The following is a 19,735-nucleotide window of genomic DNA, read 5'->3' as shown; positions in this document are numbered from 1 at the left end:
GACGGATTCACAGCCAAATTCTACCAGAGGTACAAGGAGGAGCTGGTACCATTCCTTCTGAAACTATTCCAATCGATAGAAAAAGAGGGAATCCTCCCTAACTCATTTTATGAGGCCAGCATCATCCTGATACCAAAGCCTGGCAGAGACACAACAAAAAAAGAGAATTTTAGACCAATATCCTTGATGAACATTGATGCAAAAATCCTCAATAAAATACTGGCAAACCGAATCCAGCAGCACATCAAAAAGCTTCTCCACCATGATCAAGTGGGCTTCATCCCTGGGATGCAAGGCTGGTTCAACATACACAAATCAATAAACATAATCCATCATATAAGCAGAACCAAAGACAAAAACCACATTATTATCTCAATAGATGCAGAAAAGGCCTTTGACAAAATTCAACAGCCCTTCATGCTAAAAACTCTCAATAAACTGGGTACTGATGGGACGTATCTCAAAATAATAAGAGCTATTTATGACAAACTCACAGCCAATATAATACTGAATGGGCAAAAACTGGAAGCATTCCCTTTGAAAACTGGCACAAGACAGGGATGCCCCCTCTCACCACTCCTATTCAACACAGTATTGGAAGTTCTGGCCAGGGCAGTCAGGCAGGAGAAAGAAATAAAGGGTATTCAATTAGGAAAAGAGGAAGTCAAATTGTCCCTGTGTGCAGATGACATGATTGTATATTTAGAAAACCCCATTGTGTCAGCCCAAAATCTCCTTAAGCTGATAAGCAACTTCAGCAAATCTCAGGATATAAAATCAATGTGCAAAAATCACAAGCATTCTTATACACCAATAACAGACAGAGAGCCGAATCATGAGTGAACTCCCATTCACAATTGCTTCAAAGAGAATAAAATACCTAGGAATCCAACTTACAAGGGATGTGAAGGACCTCTTCAAGACGAACTGCAAACCACTGCTCAATGAAATAAAAGAGAACAGAAACAAATGGAAGAACATTTCATGCTCATGGATAGGAAGAATCAAGATTGTGAAAATGGCCATACTGCCCAAGGCAATTTATAGATTCATTGCCATCCCCATCAAGCTACCAATGACTTTCTTCACAGAATTGGAAAAAACTACTTTAAAGTTCATATGGAACCAAAAAAGAGCCCACATCGCCAAGTCAATCCTAAGCCAAAAGAACAAAGCTGGAGGCATCACACTACCTGACTTCAAACTATACTACAAAGCTACAGTAACCAAGACAGCATGGTACTGGCACCAAAACAGAGATATAGACCAATGAAACAGAACAGAGACCTCAGAAATAACACCACACATCTACAACCATCTGATCTTTGACAAACCTCACAAAAACAAGAAATGGGGAAAGGATTCACTATTTAATAAATGGTGCTGGGAAAACTGGCTAGCCATATGTAGAAAGCTGAGACTGGATCCCTTCCTTACACCTTATACAAAAGTTAATTCAAGATGGATTTAAGACTTAAATGTTAGACCTAAAACCATGAAAACTCTAGAAGAAAACCTAGGCAATACCCTTCAGGACACAGGCATGGGCAAGGACTTCATGACTAAAACACCAAAAGCAATGGCAACAAAAGCCAAAATACACAAATAGGATCTAATTAAACTAAAGAACTTCTGCACAGCAAAAGAAACTACCATCAGAGTGAACAGGCAACCTACAGAATGGGAGAAGATTTTTACAAGCTACCCATCTGACAAAGGGCTAATATCCAGAATCTACAAAGAACTTAAGCAAATTTACAAGAAAAAAATCAAACAACCCCATCAAAAAGTGGGTGAAGGATATGAACAGACACTTCTCAAAAGAAGACATTTATGCAGCCAAGAGACACATGAAAAAATGCTCATCATCACTGGCCATCACAGAAATGCAAATCAAAACCACAATGAGATACCATCTCACGCCAGTTAGAATGGCGATCATTAAAAAGTCAGGAAACAACAGGTGCTGGAGAGGATGTGGAGAAATAGGAACACTTTTACACTGTTGGTGGGACTGTAAACTAGTTCAATCATTGTGGAAGACAGTGTGGCGATTCCTAAAGGATCTAGAACTAGAAATACCATTTGACCCAGCCATCCCCTTACTGGGTATATACCCAAAGGATTATAAATCATGCTGCTATAAAGACACATGCACACATATGTTTATTGGAGCACTATTCACAATAGCAAAGACTTGGAACCAACCCAAATGTCCATCAATGATAGACTGGATTAAGAAAATATGGCACATATGCACCATAGAATACTATGCAGCCATAAAAAGGATGAGTTTATGTCCTTTGTAGGGACATGGATGAAGCTGGAAACCATCATTCTGAGCAAACTATTGCAAGGACAGAAAACCAAACACTGCATGTTCTCACTCATAGATGGGAATTGAACAATGAGAACACTTGGACACAGGGTGGGGAACATCACACACCAGGGCCTGTTGTGGGGTGGGGGGAGTGGGGAGGGATAGCATTAGGAGATATACCTAATGTGAATGACAAGTTAGTGGGTGCAGCACACCAAGATGGCACATGTATACATATGTAACAAACTTGCACGTTGTGCACATGTACCCTAGAACTTAAAGTATAATTTAAAAAAAGAAAAAAAAATCATATTTCAAACAGGCTTTGCATTATGCATGTTCACCTGCAGATCCTGGGGGTGCAGTGGGGGCCTGGGGAATTTTGATGAATTTCCTCTCTGCTGTTTTGGAGAATTTGGAAAATAGCTGACTGAGCATTTTGCAGACATATTCTGGCTGTGGATGTGCAAAGCTTTGATGCAGTGAGTTGTAGGGTCCCTGAGCTAGAGTCAGCTCCTCTCCAATGGACAAAAATGCACTCTTTACTTGCCAACATTCTTAGTGTCTTAAAAAAGAAGACTTTTTTCCTGCTGAAGAAAGGTAAAAATTATTTGGCACCTAGTACCCACAAATTGACCATGGGAATTTCCAAGGTGGCAGCTGCTGCTATGTGCAAAACTTAACTTTTCTCTTGTCAGGCCCCCAGGAAAGTTTGGCAAGAGTAACTGAAAAGATATGAGAGGTGATGAAGCCTCTTGTTTTCAGCAAATGGGATTTATTCAAGACACTTTGGTTGCTCTCAACAAGCACTTGGGATGTTTTAGGCAAACAAAGAGTTACAGGGAGAAAATTAAAACCACAGAGAGTAGATATGTAAGCATTGCAACCATGGAGCCACTGGAAAACCAGCTTAGAGAAAGCTAAAGAGGAGGAAGAACAGAGGAGGGGACTGGGCTGGAGGGCACAGGAAAAGCCTCCATGGGTCCCTGGAGCCCTACATCTGCCCAGAGAATGACATTGCTGCTGTAGGAGCCCAGTGCACCAAGAGCCTCCTACCCATCCAGCTTCAGACTGATATATACTTTCTTCACTTTTTATCTTGATTGATTAGGGTCCACCGGGGCTTCCTGGCAAGACAGGACCAAAGGGAGAAAAGGTATGAACCACTACTTTCTTCAACCCTTCTTTCCTTGGTAATTCCAGCCTGTTTTCTGGGCGTCCCACTGAGAATTTCCTAGTTGAGATTTCCAAACATGTGCTAACTCTGCCTTGGTGTGAGAGGCTGGGCTCCATGATGGCTGAGCTGCTGCAGCACGTATGGGATACCACTGGTGTATTTTGACATGGCCTACTGACATGGCAGAGGGGCCGTGAGCAGCAGCCAAGCAACTGAGCCACATGGCCATGCCCAGTCATCAGCTCTACTAAGCCTTCTGCTTCCAGAACATCTCTTCCAAAGCAGCCTCTCCTTACCTGTCTTCTCCATCCATAGGGGGAGCTTGGCCGACCAGGAAGGAAGGTATGGTCTGCGCTGTTCTGTGAGTGTCACATGAGCGTCTGTGCTCCACGTGCATGTGTGTGCATGCACTCCTAGGGAGGGGGGACCAGCAATGCACTTCAGTGGCCACTGATACCCAGGTGGACAGTGATGGTGCTGCTGTCTCGATGGTGACAGTAGAAACCTTGCCCTTTCTGTCAACTTCTTTGTTCAGGAGCAGGAGCCTGCTATTGCCAGGCATTCAGACTTCTTCTAGGGGCTGCCAAGCCTGGCCAAATTCCACCCCTCTCACTTCCCACCCCAACCCCAGACCATCTCACTCTGCTACCCATCAGAGAAACCCTTCATATCTCCCACCAGTAACACAGAATGACTGTCACTGTCTGATTAAATTTGAATAAAGTGCCAGAGCAGACAGAAACAAATGGCCTTTGCTTTTTGGCTCAGCTGAAATAAATGGAGGTTACTTAAGGTCACAGTGACTCTGATTGAACCAAACACATGTTATCAAGGCTCTCATTAGTGTCAAGAGGGAGTAAATCAGCTGCCTATTATATTTGCTGAGGTCAGTGGATACTGGCACTGAATTTCTAGGTCTTGGTTATAGACAGGGTTGCAAAACTTTGGCCAAGAAAGATGTCCATGGCTCTAAATATAAATTACTATATTTATTGTTAAATGGTTTATTAAATGGTTTCATGGTCCACAAGATCCTTAAACAGACTTTTGCAAGACAAAATTACAACTCTTTAGGGCACAGATGAAAACTGTAGCCAAGGCACAGCGGCTGTCTCAAGTGCTGGGGTGGTCTCCATGGCAATGGTCAAAAGATATTCTGCTGTGGTGTCCATGCTCAGGCCTAACAAGGACCATGATTGATTAGTGATGTCTACCATGGATGTGGGAGGCAACAGTACAAACCAGTACACATGCCAGGATTTGGTATATCTGGTTCAGGGGCTGAGCCCTTCACATCTCTAGCTAATTGTGAAATTAGCTAATGGGTACAAGTTCAAGATAGGCCCTTAGCACCTGCACCCACTCTCTCTTGCAGGGCTTGCTCTTCCATAGCCCTGGCTTAGGCAGAGACAGAGGTGACATGTACCATGTGCAAGTGAATACATTATTATGGGACCACTCTCTGGAGGAGCCTGTAGGGGGAATGGGAGAAGCCAGGCAAAGGTGTGGTATCAGGTGAAGTCAAGCTTTAGCAGTCTGATCCCTAGGGGGAGCTTGAGAGTGTCAACTGCCCAAAGGTAAGGGAGCTGGGCTATTGGCTGCAGGAAGGAGAGTTACATAAATTACTGGGCAGTTCTAATTGCTCAAGGGCAAACTGCAGTTACAGGTTGCAGAAATGAGCTGTTAGCAGCAAGGAAGGTAGCCTCTGGGCGATGGGCACTCTGAGCAGGTCAAAAAGACCTTGAAAGAGTGCTGACAGCATCTGCTACTGCTCCCCAAATGTAAATCCTATCTCATTCCATAGCACATCCTTGGGAAGAACCCATTGGAATGCAGGGGATTTTTGGGTGGGGGTGGGTAGAAGCGATAAAAATTAAAAAACCAAGAAGTTTAGAATCCCTTTCTCACCACCCTCCATTTCTTGAGAAGAATAAGGTCTTGTTTGATGATACAGTGTGACACCAAGGGCTTGTCAGACCATCAATCTTTGGAGAGTGGAGATGAGGGTCATAGTAGCTATGCTTAGAGACCCCACTCTCTCCTCTGGGCCCCAGAGACAAAACATATTTATTAGAAGTAAAGAAACAAACCCAGTTGCCCTGACTTTTGTTCTTGGTCTTTGAAGGGTAGACCTGGCCCCCCAGGTGTTCCTGGCATGCCTGGGCCCATCGGTTGGCCAGGCCCTGAAGGACCCAGGGTAAGTGTGGCATGCTCTCAGGGCTCATGCGGTGTCAAAACAAGAGGGGGGAAGATGGCAGCTTTCCTGACTCCTGGCACCTAGTCAGGGAATCCCTTCTTCAAGAGGGGGAAGAAGAAGAGAGCTTAAGGACCGGCCACAGGGCCCCAGATACTTCCTCCTTCACTTGGCCTGCAAGACCTTGGTCAGTGCAACAGCTCTGCTCCTGTGGGAGGAGAAATAGGGGGCTGATACCCTCTTCTACAGGGGCCCTGGTTCTCCTTTGTCCTAGGAACTAGCACCCCACTCTGGTTTCCCTGAGATGACCTAAGAGGGGCTTGTGTCTGGGAAGCTCTTGCCTGTCATGCTGACCTGGCAGGGAATGGAGAGTTGAGGGGGTGGTGTTGGCTGGCTGCAGGATGGAAATCCTACATTCAGAGAGGGATTGCTGAGTGCTGATGAAATCTCCTTCCTCAGTCAGGCTATGGAAAGCAAGCACATCCCCATCTGTGCCTCAGTTTTTCCCACTGGTAGTCATAGACTAGAGGGTTCAGAGGTGTGACTGAGAGTTTTATCTGCAGAAGTCAGAGCTGGGCAGGTGGATCTCACCATCTGCCCTCATTCGTTTACTGGCTATATTATAGCAGTGGAAAACTGTGTGTCCAGTGCTCTCAGGAAAAGTCCCAAAAGGATATTTTTAAAATCCTCTGCATAGAGCTGAGCTGTCCTGCACAGCAGCCAGTAGCCACATGTGACCCTCAAGCCCGTGGAATGTTGCTAGTGCTACTGAGGAACTGAATTTTTAAACTTTAACTATTTGAATTAACCTTTGCTAAATTCAGTTATTTGAAACTGTTAAAGTATGTTTGGAGCAACTTGCATGCATGAATCTGCTTTTTCAACTATAAATTTTATGATCTCTAAATACAGATCAAATATTTTGGATGAAAATTTAGCACCTGAATGGAGATGTGTAAATGTAAATTACACAGCAGATTTCAAGTACTTATTATGAAAAGCACAATGTAAAATATCTCAGTAATTTTTATACAGATTACAAATTGGGATGATTAGATTAATTAGATTAAAGGAGATTTATTAAAATTAACTTCATTCGTTTAGTTTTACTTTAAGGTAACTTCTTTTAAAAGTTTAAGATTAAGTATGTGGCTCACCTTCTATTTCTATTGGTTAGTACTGGTATAGAGTATTTTTAGTACAGAGGGTGGGTGCTGGAAGTCCCAACCACAAATCATTCTGAGGACCCTTCCTATGCAAAGAGCAAAGCGGGCAATGTTTTTTGCGTGTGTTGACACCTTGTTTTCTGAGGCCCCAGTTCCCTCATGCCTCCTCCACTACTCTGTCACTATCCTCGCTAGGAAAATACCAAGTATTACCATATACAACATCTTAGTGAGCAGTTGGTGTGGGGATCTGCTTCACTTTGGGCATTTTCATTTTATGTTTAATCTTAAACACAAGAATGAAACGTGGAGTTTCATTGGGACCTCGGGAGGGAGAAAGTGGGCGCATCTGGGGTCCTCAGATTTACAAGCCAGCCCTGATATCCCCAGTTCCTTCCCAATCTTGCCTGTGACTCTCCTGGTTCAGTTTCTCTAAAAAATATCACTGCGGGTCTTTTCTTCTTCTTCTAATTCCCACAGGGTGAAAAAGGTGACCTGGGTGTGATGGGCTTGCCAGGGTCAAGAGGACCAATGGGCTCCAAGGTCAGTGTGGGGTCCAAATGGATGTTCCCAGATCTTCTCCGTAAGGCTCTGGAGCAGCTGCTGTCTGCAAACATAGGAACTGGATGGGGCTGCAGTCCTGGACTAGGGAATGTCATGGATATTGCAGAGCCTACCTTTACCAGCCCTTTGGAGAACATCATGCCCTAGGATGCAGGGGCATAGGGATGCCATTCCTGCTGTTCTCTTGGGCAGGAAGAACCAAGCTTCTGGATATCAGAGCAGATGGAAAGCTTTGATCAGGACTTTGCAGGGTGATAAAAGCAATGTTCCTTTTAGGCCTGGTATAACCACAACCCTCTGGGACATCTTTGTGTTTGGTGCTGCAACCCCACTAAAACTCACAGTGCAATGTGGAGACACACCTTACCACCACATTCAGGGATTCCTTCTATTCTTCTACCAAACTCAGAAGTCCTACAAGGCTGATTGTAAATGTACCTTCTGCTTTCTTTTAGGGCTACCCTGGATCCAGAGGGGAAAAGGTTAGTGCTTTTCTTGGATGGTGTCCCAGAGCCTGGTCTGGGCTACAGGCTCTGGAATCAGAGACGTGCAGAGGATGGGCCCAGGTCTCTCTTTAGTCTGCAACTAAAGCCACCATCCCTAGCTATTCCCCGCCCTTTGTCAGTGGACTGAGAGAGAAGTGAGGGACCTCCTGAAGCAGGGCAAGCTGGTAAGAGAAGGGCTCCCCATAGAGGCAGAGGCCCCTCGTGTGGAGCACATAAGCAAATGAACGCCGTGCCAGGTAGAGAATAAGCACAGTTTGCACAGAGTGCTGGAGGAAATTGGTGATGCATGTCTTTAGGCCAAGCTTCCACCACACAACCTTCTGACCTGGCCAAAAACCAAATCAAAACCAGCATCAACCTGTGGACAAATTTCCTACAGGTTGAGAGAGGATTTGGGGCCCAGAATTTTCCATGAGTTGTCCTTTATGAATGCAAGAGGTCTTCAGCGTTCAACAAGAAGTAGATCACAAAGCATTCCTTCCCTGGACAAGTCACCTGACATCTCTGAGCCTATTTCTTCACTTGTAAAATGAGGGTTTTGGTTTAGGGAGCTTTTCAGTTTGAAATGCTTGAATTTCCCTCCCAGGATATTAACTCATTGACTTTCTCCTGTGGTTTCTTCCTAGGGATCCAGAGGTGAAAAGGGTGACCTGGGTCCCAAAGGAGAAAAGGTAATGGAGAAAACCTTTCCATAGAAATGATAAATGTCAATGCAAGTAGAAGACCCCACCCACCCCCATCTGTGGACTGATGATGGACTGATGGACAGGCCTCCATCTTGAAAATGACCAACCAAGCCTGTCCACAGCCGTTTCAGGTGTTGTTTCAGAGGCAGTCACAATATTTGTTGCTCTTTTCACAGGGTTTCCCAGGATTTCCTGGAATGTTGGGGCAGAAAGTAAGTAACCTTGAGGTAGTGAAAATAGGCCTCAATAAAAATATCAGGTCCTCCAAGCACAACAAAAAGAGCTCTGCCTCCTTGTCTATCAGGCAGGGATGGTGGGTTTAACCATGGAAACTTCTGGTTTGGGACGGGAAGCAAGTTGCTTTTCACCCCGGGGAGAGGGTGGCGGGATGGTCTGGAGCCTCCCTCTAGCTCAATGGGAAGGAAAGGACAACCCATCTGGGTTTTGGGTTTTTGTTTGTTTGTTTGCTTGCTTGCTTGCTTTTTTGCTTTTCCTACCTCTTAGAGGGCTGTGGTCCTACTCAAATGCAGAAACCTTTCTCACAGGGGACTCAGATCTGAGCTACAACAGTCAAAGCCCCTGTCAGCACACAGGCCCCAGTGTAAGGCACAGGTGTCTTTAGCTTAAGGTCACTGTGCCTTATTGCAGTCCTTCTTCAAGGGCGGTGCACATACTGCCAGAAGGACACAAAAGTATTTGAACTGAAGACTGCTAACATTTTTTTAAGAGTTAAATTTTGTATTTAAATAGTTAAATATTGGCCAGGCATGGTGCCTCATGCCTGTAATCCCAGCACTTTGGGATGGCTTGAGCCCAGGAGTTCGAGACTAGCCTGGGCAACATGGTGAAATCCTATTTCTACCAAAAAAAAATATACAAAACATTAGCTGGGCATGGTAGTGTGCACCCGTAGTGCCAGATACTTAGGAAGCTGAGGCGGGAGGGTGGCCTGAGCCCAGGAGTCAAAGCTGCAGTAAACCATGATTGCACCACTGCACTCCAGCCTGGGCCACAAAGGCAGACCCTGTCTCATTAAATAAATAAATAGTTAAGTATTTAAGGGATATCTTGCTTGGGACAAAGCTTGATAAAAAAGGGTCCATTTCAGGTAACTTAAAGAAAAAAATATTCAGCCTGGGCAATATAGTACTATCCCATCTCTAAAAAAAAAAAAAAAAAAAAAAAAAAATTAGCAGGTCATGGTGGCACATGCCTATAGTCCCAGCGACTCAGGAGGCTGAGGTGGGAGAATTGCTTGAGCCCAGGTGATTGAGGCTGCAGTGAGCTGAGATTACGCCACTGCTCTCCAGCCTGGGCAACAGAGAAAGACCATGTCTCTGAAAAAAAAGAGAAGAGAAGAGAAGAGAAGAAAGAAGTGAAGAAAGAGAGAGAGAGAGAGAAAGAAAAATATTCAGTAAATAGCAAAACAGTGGTATACAGAGGTGACAAAAATTGTGAAGGTGACCATTGACCAACATATTTTTTGAAACTTTTACTGAGGGTTAGGGTTGGGGAAGAAGAACGAGGGTAGGTGAGGGGAAATGTCAGAGAATAAAGAGAGAAAAGGGCATACATGGCCATTTGGAACAGCTCCTAAGCTAACATCATGTTGGCTCCTCATGCCATAAGCCATTGACATTGGAAATTGTTATTTTAACCTAGGTCTCAAACCATCATGTTCTTCAAACATGCAAAGGGGATGCTTTGTTAGTGTTTTTAATTTTTAAAAGTTCACCTTAAAGTTTTATTTACCAAACTAAAACAATTTTTATCTTACCTTTTCTAGTCAGTGGAACATGTTTAAATATTTTCAATCAACATGCATTAAGTTATTATATCACTACCTTAAGCTGTCAGAAACTACACTCTGCTACCCTAGGTAGGGTGTTGGGTTAAAAAAATAGATTAATTATATAAGCAAATTAAAGGAAATGTTAAAAGAGAAAAAACAGTTTTACTTAAAATATTTAGATTAGCTTTTCATTCAGGGCAACAGTGAACGTCAAAGAATAATAAATTACTGTAAAATTAAGTATGGCAGCTTCTCTGTCCTCTGCACCATTTACTAGACTTCCTATCTGAAGAGTTGTCTTCCCCTTTTATGACAGGCTGTTTTAAGACAGAGCTGATATGATGACCATAATTAGGTCTTGGGAGAGAAATTAGATCAAGAAATTCCTGACTGCTTCCAGCTGATGTAGAGAAGGGCCACACTTCCTTCTGACAATCCTTGAAAAAAAAAAATGCTGCTTGTGCTGCTGTTTCCTCCCAGCCATAAAGACATCCCCGAGCCTCTCTAAACAGCCAGGGAAAAACTGCAAACATCTCCATGGCATGTAGCATCCATCCTATCCTCTCACACTCTCCCTTTCCCTAGAGACTGTTGAAGGATGTGTGGGTTGGAAAGAAATCATAGATTTAAGGACAATTCTTGGTGAAACAAGACACTGGTGGCTTGGGTAGAGACACATTGGCTGAGCTGACAGATAATTTCAGAGCTTTATGTTTGATCCTTTCCATATACAGGTGTTCCCTGGAATTTTCCATTGTGTTATAGCTCCTCTGACCACCATGTGAAAAAGTGCCTGGGTGTTTTTTGTTCTCTCTGAGGAGCTGGGCAGCTCTTCATGGACACTGGCTGCTGACTAACACTCATGGTTGCTATTGCTAAATTTTTCTTGTTGGTGGTGCATTCTGGGCTGTTGGGGGATTACTGCAGATAGGAATGAAGCGCCCTGTGGGTTCATGACCCAAAGAAACAGTAAGTGGGGCCGGAATCCATGTAGAATAAAACGGGGAAGAAGGAGAGAAACTAAGATGGAGAAATGAGTTTTGTGAAATATTGGCCTTAAACTATGAAATTCTGCAATGGGTACATTGGGTTTTGATAGTTCAACATAGAGCTTTACAAATAGGAATATTGTTTCCATTGTTCTCCATGCCTTTTTCAATAATTATATTGAAGATGTGAACATATGTTTGGAACATCTCTCCCCACAAAAGAGCTTTCATCTAAATCCAATGGAAGTGAGCTGGAACTCAAACCAATGCTTACTAAGAGTGGGCAAGCACGTAATCCTAAGTAAGAGTCATTAAATGAGTAGAAACTTCCCTAAGATAACAGTTGGCAAAACAGTGTCCAATCATTTAAAAACCTCTAAATTTGAATTTGTGCTAAAAAGAACACGTAGGAAAATACAACATAAAATTCCAACTAGAAGGAAAGTGTTTTCCCAGACAGCTTGTAGGAAGTAGCACAGGCATGCTGTGCTGGATGCCCCAGCCTCTCACTGCCCGTTCTGGGTGATGATTTGTCTCTCCTATTTGGCCATCAAAATGTGTGCTGCTCCACACCTGTCCCTCTCAGGTAACAGATAACGCACTCAGAATTACCTTCTTCCTTCCCTCCTCTTCCTTGAAAGACATGTCTGCCTTTCTCATGACTTCATCACTCTCCCAACCTTCCAGGGCAGCCCAGTTGGCATAGATTTGGAATGATCAAGTAAACTGCCCTTGTAGCCAATGACTGGCTAGACCTGTGTAGATGTGCCCACTCCACATGCCCTAAGTCCTCTCTTGCTTCTTTTTCCTTCTTTCCAGGGTGAAATGGGTCCAAAAGGTGAACCTGGGATAGCAGGACACCGAGGACCCACGGGAAGACCAGGAAAACGAGGCAAGCAGGTAAGGATCCCAGGGCTTACCACCCGCCTGAGGTCAGAACTTCCTGACCTGGCAGTGTGTGGAGTGGCAGGCAGGTGGCGTTAATCAGATATATTCTGTAGACCTAGACTCCAACGTCCTCTAGGCTAGCAGATGGGAGCAGCACCACTTCCAGAAGCTGCTGGCATCTCTAGGCTAGCCACAGTTTGAAGTGGATGGGATAGGATGCTCCATGGGAACTGTGCCAAGGCCAGAAGCAAGAGTGGATATTTGGTTCATAAAAATAAGTCTATCTTAACCAAAGCAGCTAGGAATGGAAGGCAGATACGGTCATTTACCCAGAAAACCTATTTTATGCTTCAATGTCCCAGACACAAATGAAGTTTTAAAAACGAGCCTAGATATTTTCCTGCTGTTGAGAGGTCTTCTGGGTCTCAACAATAGGGTGGTTTTTCCCTGCTCAGGCCTCCAATTTGTAAGTGACCTTTTTTCTTGGGTTTATTAACGTGCTTAAGGCAATTGTTCATTCTGAACTCCCCCTGGTCAGTAGGCTCTTGTGTTAAGCCATGTGATGTGACATGACTGCTCTAGAGACAGCCTTAGCTGTCTTATATATAATCCTGAGAGGTAAACATCTTTGGATGGAAGCTTTTTCCATTCTTTTACTTATTTCCTTAGGCTATATCTGTGGCCCACAAACTTAATCTTACATCAAGATCACCTGGGGGTGGGGCCGGTGATTAAATACAGATGTACAGATCCCTCACATCAGGTGCAATGGTTGTAGTTCCAAGCTTGCCACTCCTCATCCCCAGTGCCTAGGCCTTATTTTCCAAAGACAATAATATAATTGACCTGGAATGAGCTTTCAGCATGGGTTTGGCTATTTTTTGTTAAGCTCCATGTGATTTTAATGTGCAGCCAGGTTTCAGAACCATAATAACACTATGAAGCCAATTCTGGTCTTTTCCCAATCAGTTTAGAAAGAACACAGGCTCTAACCTGGAAAATTTAGACTGCACAGTAACTTTCGAAGTTACAATCTTCCAGTCCAATTTTCAAACTTTGATCGTGGGTGGCATGGTCATGGTTTCGCAATGATGCCACAGATACCAATTTCTTAAAAGTAGGCTCAGATAAAAAAGGAAAAAAATAGGGGAGAAATCTTTTCTTGTATCACTTTATCCCCTCCTAATGATTTCCATTCATAATATTTTAAGCTTGGGGTTCCAGAAGCTTCCTGGCTTCCTTCTGTCTTGGGCAGTGTTTGTCTTTTCCTAGTTTCTGGCGATAACCAAAGCCAGGAAGGCCATTTCTTGAGCCTGCTGAGACTGATTCTGTTGGAATCGTAAAAGCTACACCAAAACCACACCTGGGAGCTCAGAGAAGTTAGAGAAATGAGCCCAAGCTTTCGACAAAACATTGTGAACAACCCAAGGGTGCTGCAAACCCTCGGTGTTGGTGTCGTTCCAGTTGGGAGATAACAAGTTGTTAGCCTTAGAAGCCTGCTGTGATACTTATTTTTATCATGAATTAATCTCCCAGCATAGAGTCTTACATACTCTTTGTTTGTTGGCCAGCAGTGCTGAGAGTTTCTGAAAGTTATTGTTAAGTCAATCCAAAGGCAAAAATCAGAAATTCAGAAGGAATTTCAGATAATAATTTCTGTGCCAGAAGGATTACAGAGACCACTTAATCCAGTCTCCTCAGCTTATTCACAAGGAAGCTGAGGGCCAGGGAGATGGAGTTGCTAGCCCAAGACCCCTCCATGAAGTCAGCTTCAAAGCCAGGGTTAGAATCCAGAGAGTTGAGTTGAGACCAACTTTCCCCACATGACCTCTTCTCTCAGCTACCTTCATGCTTCAGGACTTGCCTTCAGGCAAGCCCAGGAAAGCAGCTGTTGACTTTATTATAAAAATCTTCTCAGCCAGGCGTGGCAACTCATGCCTGTAATCCCAGCACTTTGGGAGGCTGAGGCAGGCGGATCACCTGAGGTCAGGAGTTCGAGACCAGCCTGGCCAACATATAGTGAAACCCCGCCTCTACTAAAAAATACAAAAATTAGCTGGGCATGGTGGCGCACACCTCTAGTCCCAGCTACTTGGGAAGCTGAGGCAAGAGTCGCTTGAACGCAGGAGGCAGATGTTGCAGTGAGCTAAGATCACACCACTGCACTCTAGCCTGGGGGACAGAGCAAGACTCCGTCTCTCAAAAAAAAACCTTCAGTAACTGAGAAACAATTTCCTTGAGAGAGATCACCCAACTTTGTGGCAAATAAGAAATAAAGAATGCCTTTCCTGGAAAGCTCTACTCAGTGAGTCCTGCTGATAGAGACGTGGCTCATTCTGAGCGATGGCCGATAAGCGGAATATTCCATTACTGCTGGTGTCAGAATGAAGGAGCATTTCCAGCTCCTTCAAGCTTTGGAACTTCCTGTGCTCAGAGCCAGCTGACATGGCCGTTAGAAAAACAAGACTGAACTGTGGCTATATTAAGATATGTGACTTCCTTTGCCATCCTGGGACCCAGCTTGGTTACTGCAGGGAATGCTTCAGCTGGGCTGAGGCTTAAGAACTCCCTCCATAAACATGGAATCAGAAATAAACTCTGACCTCACGGATCCCATATTCAGAGTTCAAGAACTCCTTGGACATTACCAAGACGGCCCCCAGTGCCATGTGGACAAGGCGGCAGGTCACCTGTCACCGTTGTGGCTGGAAAGGAGTCCCAAACCTGCCTGCTCCCCAGATTTGAGGAAGATTACATTTCATCAGGTGGGCAAGCCTGCCAAGGCGCAAGTGTAGTAAGAAGAACCAGGTCAAAAATGTCAGGTGTCAATCACTGCTCTGATTAGGTCTGAGGCAAGAGCAGACAATTAGCAAATTGCTCAGGGGAAGAGTCAATAGCATGCACCAGCCTTGGTTTCGGGGTGACTCCTAAGAGCAACCCTGAGGGAGAATGAAGAGCCCAGTCTTTGCTCTTTATGCTCCCAGCATAGGCAGAAAAGAGGACACTTCATGTGGAACAGCTGAAGCCACAGGTGTGCCCTTTTTAATAAACCAAGACTTGTTTAACTACATGAAACAGATGGAACCAAGCCAGTTGCTGTGATAATTGGCTTGCCCCACATAGCTCTTCGTTCTGTGCAAACCACATTTTCACCTCTGAGATCTTTGTTAGTCTCACAGACCTATGTGGGTGTAAATTTCCTGGCCTCATTTTAAAGATGACAAAACTGAGGTACAAAGCAATGACATGAGTTACCCAGAGTCTTAAGGTCAAGGTGAAACCTCTGGATTTACAGATCAGCAAAGCTGCCTACCTTTGTGTTTCTAGCATCTTTGTCCTCCCTCATTTCATCTGGGGAAAGGAGGTGAGCTAGACAGATTCCAGCCCGTAGGGAGTGTATGTCTCATGGGGAGACATCAATGAAATGACCACACAAATAATCCATATGCTATGATCTGGGATAAATGCCATGAAGGAAATAGGCTGAGTTCTGAGAGCTTATGGTGGGGTGAACTGACTCCATCCAGGAAGGTCAGGGAAGGCTTTGCCGTAGGGCATTTGAGCTGAGAGTCAAAGGGTGAGTGACAGTTAACTAGGCTAGGGGGAAGGAAGAGATTTTGGGGCAGAGAGAAGGATCTCAAGAAGGGGGATAATAGACATGGTGCCCTTGAAGACCAAAAAGGCCAAAAGGCTGGAATGAAGCTGGAAAGCCTGGCCATGCAAGGCTTTGCAGGCTGCAGTAAAGAGCTAAGTCTTTATCCTGAGTGCAACGGGAAGCCAATGAGTGAAAATAGCTCATTTCTAGGCCTCCATTTCCTCACCTGCCCAGGGCCTAGAGTAGATTTGACCGGTTCCTTTCAGCTGCCATGTGCCACGTTTGTAGGACAGAGCAAGAACTAAGGTCTGCAAACTTGTAGCCATCACTATCTCAAATGTCATTTGCCCTAAGCTTATTAAGAGCTCGATGGTCAAGACCTCTGGAGCTGCATCCCCCACTGGGCTCTTGCTCCTTAAGTGCAAGGTGATCTCTGATTTGGTGATAAATGGGGCAGGAAGCTTGCTATGTCATGCTTTCATAACAGGCTCTGCCTTTCTTTCTGTCAGGGACAGAAAGGGGATAGTGGAGTTATGGGCCCACCTGGCAAGCCTGGGCCATCTGGTCAACCTGGCCGTCCAGGGCCCCCAGGCCCCCCATCTGCAGGTAAGAGCTACACTGCTTCACTTGATCCACTGTTGCAGTACTGGCCAGCCTCCCAGAGAGGGCACAAGGAAATGCCAGCAGAGATGCCTTGTGTTTCAAGTTAGAAACTACCAGAGACACTCTAATATCTTTGTAATTTCTCCACGATTTAGCTCATTCAACTTTTATGCAAGAGAGATAAATGCCATTCTGAATTTTTTTAGCATTCTGGAGAACAAATAGAGGAAAGAAAAAAAGCACATTAATGATGTCATTTATACCTTAAGTGAAAAATAACAGGAACATATTTCATCAACTAATACCTTTTTCTAGATATAAGTGTCATGGCTCCAAGCAATTCTCTTAAACCTAGAAGTAAAGGTGACATTGCAGGGTTTTCCAATTTACAGTGTTATAAAAGAGTCCTTATTTGTTTGCAATAGATAGAGAACGAGGCCGGGCGTGGGTGGCTCACGCCTGTTTTTTCAGCACTTTGGGAGGCCGAGACGGGCAGATCACTTGAGGTCGGGAGTTTGAGACCTGGTCAACCATGGCAAAAACGCTTCTCTACTAAAAGTACAAAAATTAGCCTGGTGTGGTGGCACGTGGCTGTAATCCCAGCTTCTCTGAGGCCGAGGCAGAAGAATCACTTGAACCTGGGAGGTGGAGATTGCAGTGAGCTAAAATTGTGCCATCTCGAAACTCTGTCTCAAAAAAAAAAAAGAAAGAAATTACTAAAATGAAATAAAAAATAAAAAGTTGGCCGGGTGCAGTGGCTCACGCCTGTAATCCCAGCACTCTGGGAGGCCGAGGTGGGCAGATCACGAGGTCAGGGGATTGAGACCATCCTGGCTAACACTGTGAAACCCCATCTCTACTAAAAATACACAAAATTAGCCGGGCGTGGTGGCGGGTGCCCATAGTCTCAGCTACTTGGGAGGATGAGGCAGAACAGCATGAACCTGGGAGGCGGAGCTTGCAGTGAGTCGAGATCGTGCTTCTGCACTCCAGCCTGGGCGACAGAGCGAGACTCCGTCTCTAAATAAATAAATAAATAAATAAATAAATAAATAAATAAATATAAAAAGTCTGCTATTGAGAAGGGCATAGATACACTGCTTCCTTGTATGTTTGTTTTCCAGACAGAGCCTTGCTCTGTCACCCAGGCTGGAGTGCAGTGGTGTGATCTCGGCTCACTGCAACCTCCGCCTCCCAGGTTCAAGTGATTCCCCTGCCTCAGCCTCCTGAGTAGATGGGATTACATGCGCTTGCCACCACGCCTGGCTAATTCTTGCATTTTTAGTAGAGATGGGGTTTCACCATGTTGGTCAGGCTGGTCTCGATCTCCTGACCTCATGATCCGCCCACCTCGGCCTCCCAAAGTGCTGGGAATACAGGCGTGAGCCACCACACCCAGCTGCTGCTTCCTTCTTTTACCTCATTCAATTTTATTAGCTAAGCCCTTTATTTCGTTCCTTTGTCAGCTCATGGTAGGGGCTTTCACAGCACATCAACTGTATAAAGACAGTATCAAGAAGATCATTTGTTGACTAAAATATTTTTTGTCTTCAGTTATACAAAAGGAATCCAAACAATTTTTATTCCAACTTTTTCTTAAGAAAATGAAGACATTTACAATTCCATAGTGTATTCCCCCTCTTCCTGTGTTTATGGAAATATATTTGCAGCCACATCATGGGATGGGCAAGAAATGTCATATTTTGTTAGATCCTTTAAACTAAGTTAAATCTGGCTCTGAAAGTCCAACCTGCTAGGATGCCAAATAAATTAATTCAGGCATTATTAGAATTTTCACTACTCCTCCAACAACCACGAATAGGTTGGTCAAAGATCCTGGTGAATTATGGCAGAAAAATGTCAGGGAAGGTCCCTCCAACCTTTGGTCGACTCCATTCACTTCTGAAATAGAGTAGAAATAGAAATAGACTTGTTGTCCAAGTCCCTGTGGTCCACAGATACCTGGTGGCTGCTGTTCTCGTGCCATACGTGGGTATCAGAACATTTTCAAGGCTGGGAGTCCTGGTCCCCACAGTTCAACTTTCCAAGAAGCACCCCACAACCATTCTTTCTGACACCTGTCCCTTCCTCAGGATACAAGGGGTCCCTCTCCTGTCCATGTCTAGGGATGTCGCTTCTCTTCCATCCCTGACCCCTTCCTTCCTCATACTCCTCATATACCAGCACCCCAATTAGGAGCTTTGTCCTTCAGAGAACAGAAGGCAGAAAGAAAAGTTTGTTTCCAATAGTACCTGCTTTTAGCAAGGGCAAGAAAGCACAAACTCTTGCTACCTCCTTGAAATAGGGAGCGGAGGAAGGAAATACTGGGAGAACAAACACTGATTAGTATGGGTAATAACTTACGTTTGCCACACCTGTTTCGATGTTGTTAGGGGAATCAGATTTGAGATGCAGCCCACGCCACGTGCCCACACTCCATAATTCATTTCTGGAATTGGCTGGATGATCTGAATGGGGGTCCTTTCGACTAGTCCTCTTCCTCCTTGGTTCTGGAAGGCATGATGTCCCCCTGGAGCCCCATAACTATGAGCTACCAACCGCAGAGACTGAGAGCTTGGCCTGAGTTGTGCCTTCAGAAGGGACTCTCTTGGCCCCTGGGGTACTTAGGGGCTCACAAAACTGAGGAGTAGGCCAGGCGCGATGGCTCATGCCTGTAATCCCAGCACTTTGGGAGGCCGAGGTGGGCAGATCACGAGGTCAGGAGATCGAGACCATCCTGGCTAACACGGGGAAACCCCGTCTCTACTAACAGTACAAAAAATTAGCCGGGCGTGGTGGCGGGCACCTGTAGTCCCAGCTACATCGGAGGCTGAGGCAGGAGAATGGCATGAACCCGGGAGGCAGAGCTTGCAGTGAGCCTAGATCGAGTCACTGCACTCCAGCCTGGGTGACAGAGCGAGACTCCGTCTCAAAAAAAAAAAAACAAAAAAAAAAAAACTGAGGAGTAGTCCAGGGGCATGGGATGGGTGGACGCGTAGGAGGTCCTTAGCGGACTGGGATCTTAATGGTCTCACTGTGTTTATCTCCTTGTAAAGGCCAGCCCTCACCTGACTTGTCTGGTTCCCTCCTGGGGCTAGGGGATGGATGGGAAGGGCTAGGCTGGAGCTGTTAGCAGCTCCTCGGTGCCCGCTGTTTCTCTTGTCTTGTCAGTCTTTGGTGCATTGCAATCCTGTCCTCTCAGCAGGCCCCACAGAGTCATACTTTTTCTCTCTGGCCTTCCAGCTCCCTCTCTTC

The 19,735-nt window shown here is 45.0% G+C and overlaps 1 protein-coding gene across 1 annotated transcript in view; it reads left to right on the top strand.

The window, feature by feature from the left end:
* Positions 1–19,735, top strand: part of COLQ (collagen like tail subunit of asymmetric acetylcholinesterase) — a 38,249-nt gene that overhangs the window by 6,596 nt on the left and 11,918 nt on the right. The window contains exons 3-11 of the mRNA XM_030816855.1: positions 3,432–3,476; positions 3,813–3,839; positions 5,623–5,694; positions 7,338–7,400; positions 7,877–7,903; positions 8,554–8,598; positions 8,790–8,825; positions 12,214–12,294; positions 16,387–16,483. Of these exons, the coding sequence (XP_030672715.1) occupies positions 3,432–3,476; positions 3,813–3,839; positions 5,623–5,694; positions 7,338–7,400; positions 7,877–7,903; positions 8,554–8,598; positions 8,790–8,825; positions 12,214–12,294; positions 16,387–16,483 (493 nt within the window). The remainder of the gene's footprint in view (positions 1–3,431; positions 3,477–3,812; positions 3,840–5,622; positions 5,695–7,337; positions 7,401–7,876; positions 7,904–8,553; positions 8,599–8,789; positions 8,826–12,213; positions 12,295–16,386; positions 16,484–19,735) is intronic.

This window comes from Nomascus leucogenys, chromosome 8, assembly GCF_006542625.1.
Source record: "Nomascus leucogenys isolate Asia chromosome 8, Asia_NLE_v1, whole genome shotgun sequence".
Taxonomy (NCBI): domain Eukaryota; kingdom Metazoa; phylum Chordata; class Mammalia; order Primates; family Hylobatidae; genus Nomascus; species Nomascus leucogenys.
This window is presented reverse-complemented; position numbering and strand designations above follow the sequence as displayed.